This window comes from Echiichthys vipera (assembly GCF_963691815.1).
Source record: "Echiichthys vipera genome assembly, chromosome: 3".
Taxonomy (NCBI): Eukaryota; Metazoa; Chordata; class Actinopteri; order Perciformes; family Trachinidae; genus Echiichthys; species Echiichthys vipera.
The window spans coordinates 1472783-1480282 of record NC_139828.1 but is presented as its reverse complement, the minus strand read 5'-3'; the positions used below and the strand labels follow the sequence as shown (position 1 = coordinate 1480282).

General features: G+C 42.7%; 1 protein-coding gene across 2 annotated transcripts in view; it reads left to right on the top strand.

Annotated features, from left to right (window-relative positions):
* Window positions 1-936: 936 nt before the first annotated feature.
* LOC310945330 (inaD-like protein) overlaps window positions 937-7500 on the top strand; it is a 32743-nt gene continuing 26179 nt past the window's right edge. For both annotated transcript variants that reach the window (XM_083911389.1, XM_083911388.1), the window contains exons 1-3: window positions 937-1104; window positions 3281-3322; window positions 3404-3582. In XM_083911389.1, coding sequence (XP_083767515.1) covers window positions 3301-3322; window positions 3404-3582 — 201 coding nt within the window. In that variant the 5' untranslated portion in view covers window positions 937-1104; window positions 3281-3300. The remainder of the gene's footprint in view (window positions 1105-3280; window positions 3323-3403; window positions 3583-7500) is intronic.

The following is a 7500-nucleotide window of genomic DNA, read 5'->3' as shown; positions in this document are numbered from 1 at the left end:
CCTCTAGGAGCATAAACGTGTGCTAAAGTGTCCTCTAGGAGCATAAACGTGTGTTAAAGTGTCCTCTAGGAGCATAAACGTGTGCTAAAGTGTCCTCTAGGAGCATAAACGTGTGTTAAAGTGTCCTCTAGGAGCATAAACGTGTGCTAAAGTGTCCTCTAGGAGCATAAACGTGTGTTAAAGTGTCCTCTAGGAGCATAAACGTGTGTTAAAGTGTCCTCTAGGAGCATAAACGTGTGCTAAAGTGTCCTCTAGGAGCATAAACGTGTGTTAAAGTGACTCTAGGAGCATAAACGTGTGCTAAAGTGTCCTCTAGGAGCATAAACGTGTGCTAAAGTGACTCTAGGAGCATAAACATGTGTTAAAGTGTCCTCTAGGAGCATAAACGTGTGTTAAAGTGTCCTCTAGGAGCATAAACGTGTGTTAAAGTGTCCTCTAGGAGCATAAACGTGTGCTAAAGTGTCCTCTAGGAGCATAAACGTGTGCTAAAGTGTCCTCTAGGAGCATAAACGTGTGTTAAAGTGACTCTAGGAGCATAAACGTGTGCTAAAGTGTCCTCTAGGAGCATAAACGTGTGTTAAAGTGTCCTCTAGGAGCATAAACGTGTGTTAAAGTGTCCTCTAGGAGCATAAACGTGTGCTAAAGTGTCCTTTTGTTTCCTTTTCGCCCCTGCTCTTTAAAAAGTCTGTGCACGCCCCTGAGTAAATACTTTCCAGCTGCAAACAACTTTATTAAGCAGAACATCAACATTTATATAAATATATAAGAACATCAAACAAACACATTATAAAAAGAACCATAAAGGAGGTTCTGGTTGTTTCTGGATCCGTGAAAGTCGCTAAACTTTCACCGAGGTGTTATTTTCCGACCGCCCCTGAACGCAGCATTAGCGCGTCACTGTTGCCTGCCTGCTTCAGTCGCTGTGAGTTTGGACGCCACTTTGAACCTTCACAGCTGTTTGTTCTCCCGTGAACGCACCGCGACCGAGAGGCTTCACCCTCACGCGCTTTACCCGCAGAGAACCAGCCGAGCCGAGCCGTGCTGAGCCGTGCTGAGCCGTGCTACTCCCGTTAAAGGGCCAAAAACACCGAGAGAGGGCTGCGGGTCAGTGTCGTCGCTGATTGAATGTGTGTGTGTGTGTGCGTGTGTGTGTGCGTGTGCGTGCGTGTGTGCGTGCGTGCGTCTCTAAAGTTTGATGCACCTGCTGAAAATAAGAGATTTAAAGTTGAATAACTCAGAATAACGCGCGCGACAGGAGCGCGCGACAGGAGCGCAGGTGGAGTTCTGGTTACTTTGGTTTCACCCTCAGCTCCGAGTTTCACTTCCTGCTTCCTCAGGTGTGTGTGTGTGTGTGTGTGTGTGTGTGTGTGTGTGTGTGTGTGTGTGTGTGTGTGTGTGTGTGTGTGTGTGTGTGTGTGTGTGTGTGTGTGTGTGTGTGTGTGTGTGTGTGTGTGTGTGTGTGTGTGTGTGTGTGTGTGTGTGTGTGTGTGTATTGTATTTCTCCGCGTGCAGCTGAAAACTAAGACAAAGGTAAACACAAACATTTCATTCATGTTAAAGGTTCAATCTGTAGAAACTTTATTAAAGTGATATTTTAATAATTATCGTTTTGAGGGAAACAGAATTAAAGTTTTGCTTTTCCATAAAAACTCTCTTTAGTCTGAATGAATATTTTAAATGTTTGACTTCCTGTCCTGTTGTTGTTTCCATGGTAGCAGCCAATAGCGTTGCTGGTTGCCAGGGTTGCCTGTTGTTGGGTGCAGCTACTGCAGGCTGGCTGCCAGGGTTGTCTGTTGTTGGGTGCAGCTACTGTAGGCTGGTTGCCAGGGTTGCCTGTTGTTGGGTGCAGCTACTGTAGGCTGGCACTGGGTGAAATGGAGTTAGCCAATCGTGCAGCTGCTTGGGAGCCTCAGTGAAGGGGGCGTTCTTTGTCCCAGCAGCTGAGTGAGCGGAGACGGGCAACAACCAGAGTCACTATAGGCCGAGCATTCACTCCATGGACTGAGAGAAAGGAGAGGAACGCCATTCAAACGCACGCCCACATGGCTACGCTGCTCCTGGATGCTAACATCACTTTCATCTGCACTTAGCTGCAACGGCTAACGCTAACGGCTAACGCTAACTGTCTCCCAAAATGATCAGAGAAAAATGTTCTCTAGGAGCTAAAACCTGTGTTAAAGTGTAAAGAGAGACAAAATGACTCAAAGTTACCACGAAATATCCACAAGGAGACGCAAAACGACTGAAATGGCTGTAAAATGAAAACAAAAATGGCTAAAAATGAACCAAAATTGCTATAAAATCTAAACATAAAGACGACAAAGAGACCAAATAACTAACAAATCAACACAAGACGGAAAAAAACAAACACATCGTGACTACAGAAAGATAAAATAACCCTAAATGACCCAAATTATAAACAAAATAAGTAAAAACATAACTCATAACGACTGAAACTAGAAACAGAATGACTCCAGAGAGAAAACACAAAACTTAAAATCAACAGAACAGGAAAAAACAAACACATCGTGACTAAAAACGATCAAAAAGGATCAAAGAAAGAGACCAAAGCAAGACAAGGCTAACGCTAATGCTAACTGTCAGTCAAACTCCTCTAATCCTCCTCCTCCTCTTCCTCTTCCTCCTCCTCCTCTTCCTCTTCTTACTCCTCTTCCTCCTCTTCTTCTTCCTCCTCCTCTTCCTCTTCTTACTCCTCTTCCTCCTCCTCCTCTTCCTCTTCTTACTCCTTCCTCTTCTTCTTCCTCCTCCTCTTCTTCCTCTTCCTCCTCCTCCTCAGTGATGAAGAACATAAATGTCTTTCCTGGTAAATGTTATATCTCTGTTTGTTCCTCCTCTTCCTCTCCCTCCTCCTCCTCCTCCTCCTCCTCCTCCTCAACTTCTTCCTCTCCCTTCTCCTCTTCCTCTCCCTTCTTCCTCTCCCTTCTCCTCTTCCTCTTCCTCCTCCTCCTCAGTGATGAAGAACATGTCCTTCCTGTTAAACCTTATATCTCTGTTTGTTCCTCCTCTTCCTCCTCCTCCTCCTCTCCCTCCTCTTCCTCCTCCTCCTCCTCCTCTCCCTCCTCTTCCTCCTCCTCCTCCTCTTCCTCTCCCTCCTCTTCCTCTTCGTCCTCCTCTTCCTCTCCCTCCTCTTCTTCCTCTTCCTCCCCCTCCTCCTCCTCTTCCTCCTCCTCCTCCTCCTCAGTGATGAAGAACATGTCCTTCCTGTTAAACCTTATATCTGTGTTAAGTGAAGTGTAACCGTGTGTGTTGTTGTGTTCAGGTCGTCCCGGACAGAAGACGATGTTTGAGAACGTCCCAGCAGGTAAAGTCCGTGCGTCTCCGTCCTCACGCGTGTCTGCGGAGGTTCTCCTGTCTCACGTGTCCGTCCCCTGTCCGTCCTCAGGGTCCTCGGCGGAGCGTCAGCAGGTTCTGGGAGCTCTGGAGCGTCTGCAGGCCAAGCTGCTCCAGAGGGAGGAGTGGACCCACGCCCAGGCCATGGGCACCCTGAGGGAGACCCTGCAGAGTCCCCTGTTCAGCCACATCCTGACCCTGCAGCACTCCATCAACCAGCTGAGGCTCCAGGTGAGAGAGGGGGGGGGCGAGGACACAAAACAACCACAAAGAGACACAAAACAACCACAAAGAGACACAAAACAACCACAAAGAGACACAAAACAACCACAAAGAGACACAAAACAACTACAAAGAGACACAAAACAACCACAAAGAGACACAAAACAACTACAAAGAGACACAAAACAACTACAAAGACACAAAACAACCGCAAAGAGACACAAAACAACTACAAAGAGACACAAAACAACCACAAAGAGACACAAAACAACCACAAGGAGACACAAAACAACCACAAAGAGACACAAAACAACCACAAAGAGACACAAAACAACCACAAAGAGACACAAAACAACCACAAAGAGACACAAAACAACCACAGAGACAAAAAACAACTTCAAAGAGACACAAAGAGACACAAAGCAACCACAAAGAGGCACAAAACAACTACAAAGAGACACAAAACGACTACAAAGAGACACAAAACAACTACAAAGACACAAAACAACCACAAAGATACACAAAACAACCACAAAGAGACAAAAAACAACTACAAAGAGACAAAGAGACACAAAACAACCACAAAGAGGCACAAAACGACTACAAAGACACAAAACAACCACAAAGAGACACAAAACAACCACAAAGAGACACAAAACAACTACAAAGAGACACAAAACAACCACAAACAGACACAAAACTACCACAAAGACACAAAACAACCACAAAGAGACACAAAACAACTACAAAGAGACACAAAACAACCACAGAGACAAAAAACAACTTCAAAGAGACACAAAGAGACACAAAGCAACCACAAAGAGGCACAAAACAACTACAAAGAGACACAAAACGACTACAAAGAGACACAAAACAACTACAAAGACACAAAACAACCACAAAGAGACACAAAACAACCACAAAGAGACAAAAAACAACTACAAAGAGACAAAGAGACACAAAACAACCACAAAGAGGCACAAAACGACTACAAAGACACAAAACAACCACAAAGAGACACAAAACAACCACAAAGAGACACAAAACAACTACAAAGAGACACAAAACAACCACAAACAGACACAAAACTACCACAAAGACACAAAACAACCACAAAGAGACACAAAACAACTACAAAGACACAAAACAACCACAAAGAGACACAAAACAACTACAAAGAGACACAAATCAACCACAAAGAGACACAAAACAACTACAAAGACACAAAACAACCACAAAGAGACACAAAACAACTACAAAGAGACACAAAACAACTACAAAGACACAAAACAACCGCAAAGAGACACAAAACAACTACAAAGAGACACAAAACAACCACAAAGAGACACAAAACAACCACAAGGAGACACAAAACAACCACAAAGAGACACAAAACAACCACAAAGAGACACAAAACAACCACAAAGAGACACAAAACAACCACAAAGAGACACAAAACAACCACAGAGACAAAAAACAACTTCAAAGAGACACAAAGAGACACAAAGCAACCACAAAGAGGCACAAAACAACTACAAAGAGACACAAAACGACTACAAAGAGACACAAAACAACTACAAAGACACAAAACAACCACAAAGATACACAAAACAACCACAAAGAGACAAAAAACAACTACAAAGAGACAAAGAGACACAAAACAACCACAAAGAGGCACAAAACGACTACAAAGACACAAAACAACCACAAAGAGACACAAAACAACCACAAAGAGACACAAAACAACTACAAAGAGACACAAAACAACCACAAACAGACACAAAACTACCACAAAGACACAAAACAACCACAAAGAGACACAAAACAACTACAAAGAGACACAAAACAACCACAGAGACAAAAAACAACTTCAAAGAGACACAAAGAGACACAAAGCAACCACAAAGAGGCACAAAACAACTACAAAGAGACACAAAACGACTACAAAGAGACACAAAACAACTACAAAGACACAAAACAACCACAAAGAGACACAAAACAACCACAAAGAGACAAAAAACAACTACAAAGAGACAAAGAGACACAAAACAACCACAAAGAGGCACAAAACGACTACAAAGACACAAAACAACCACAAAGAGACACAAAACAACCACAAAGAGACACAAAACAACTACAAAGAGACACAAAACAACCACAAACAGACACAAAACTACCACAAAGACACAAAACAACCACAAAGAGACACAAAACAACTACAAAGACACAAAACAACCACAAAGAGACACAAAACAACTACAAAGAGACACAAATCAACCACAAAGAGACACAAAACAACTACAAAGACACAAAACAACCACAAAGAGACACAAAACAACTACAAAGAGACACAAAACAACTACAAAGACACAAAACAACCGCAAAGAGACACAAAACAACTACAAAGAGACACAAAACAACCACAAAGAGACACAAAACAACCACAAGGAGACACAAAACAACCACAAAGAGACACAAAACAACCACAAAGAGACACAAAACAACCACAAAGAGACACAAAACAACCACAAAGAGACACAAAACAACCACAGAGACAAAAAACAACTTCAAAGAGACACAAAGAGACACAAAGCAACCACAAAGAGGCACAAAACAACTACAAAGAGACACAAAACGACTACAAAGAGACACAAAACAACTACAAAGACACAAAACAACCACAAAGATACACAAAACAACCACAAAGAGACAAAAAACAACTACAAAGAGACAAAGAGACACAAAACAACCACAAAGAGGCACAAAACGACTACAAAGACACAAAACAACCACAAAGAGACACAAAACAACCACAAAGAGACACAAAACAACTACAAAGAGACACAAAACAACCACAAACAGACACAAAACTACCACAAAGACACAAAACAACCACAAAGAGACACAAAACAACTACAAAGAGACACAAAACAACCACAGAGACAAAAAACAACTTCAAAGAGACACAAAGAGACACAAAGTAACCACAAAGAGGCACAAAACAACTACAAAGAGACACAAAACGACTACAAAGAGACACAAAACAACTACAAAGACACAAAACAACCACAAAGAGACACAAAACAACCACAAAGAGACAAAAAACAACTACAAAGAGACAAAGAGACACAAAACAACCACAAAGAGGCACAAAACGACTACAAAGACACAAAACAACCACAAAGAGACACAAAACAACCACAAAGAGACACAAAACAACTACAAAGAGACACAAAACAACCACAAACAGACACAAAACTACCACAAAGACACAAAACAACCACAAAGAGACACAAAACAACTACAAAGACACAAAACAACCACAAAGAGACACAAAACAACTACAAAGAGACACAAATCAACCACAAAGAGACACAAAACAACTACAAAGACACAAAACAACCACAAAGAGACACAAAACAACCACAAAGAGACACAAAACAACTACAAAGAGACACAAAACAACTACAAAGAGACAAAACAGCAGCTCCAGGCGTTTATTGTAATGTTTTACATGACTGTCACCGTAGAGGTGTGTGTGTGTGTGTGTGTGTGTGTGTGTGTGTGTGTGTGTGTGTGTGTGTGTGTGTGTGTGTGTGTGTGTGTGTGTGTGTGTGTGTGTGTGTGTGTGTGTGTGTGTGTGTGTGTGTGTGTGTGTGTGTGTGTGTGTGTGTGTGTGTGTGTGTGTGTGTGTGTGTGTGTGTGTGTGTGTGTGTGTGTGTGTGTGTGTGTGTGTGTGTGTGTGTGTGTGTGTGTTCTCGTTCATCTGTATTCAGCTGCAGCTCCTCTCTCTGACGTCGAGCCTTTACAATAAACAATCTTCCGGCCAAATTAAGATAATGGCAATAACCGCCGGGGGGGCTTCATATTCTAAGTGCTGCGAAGGTCAGAGCGGAGTCTATGAAAGCCCGCGGAGTGTGTGTGAAG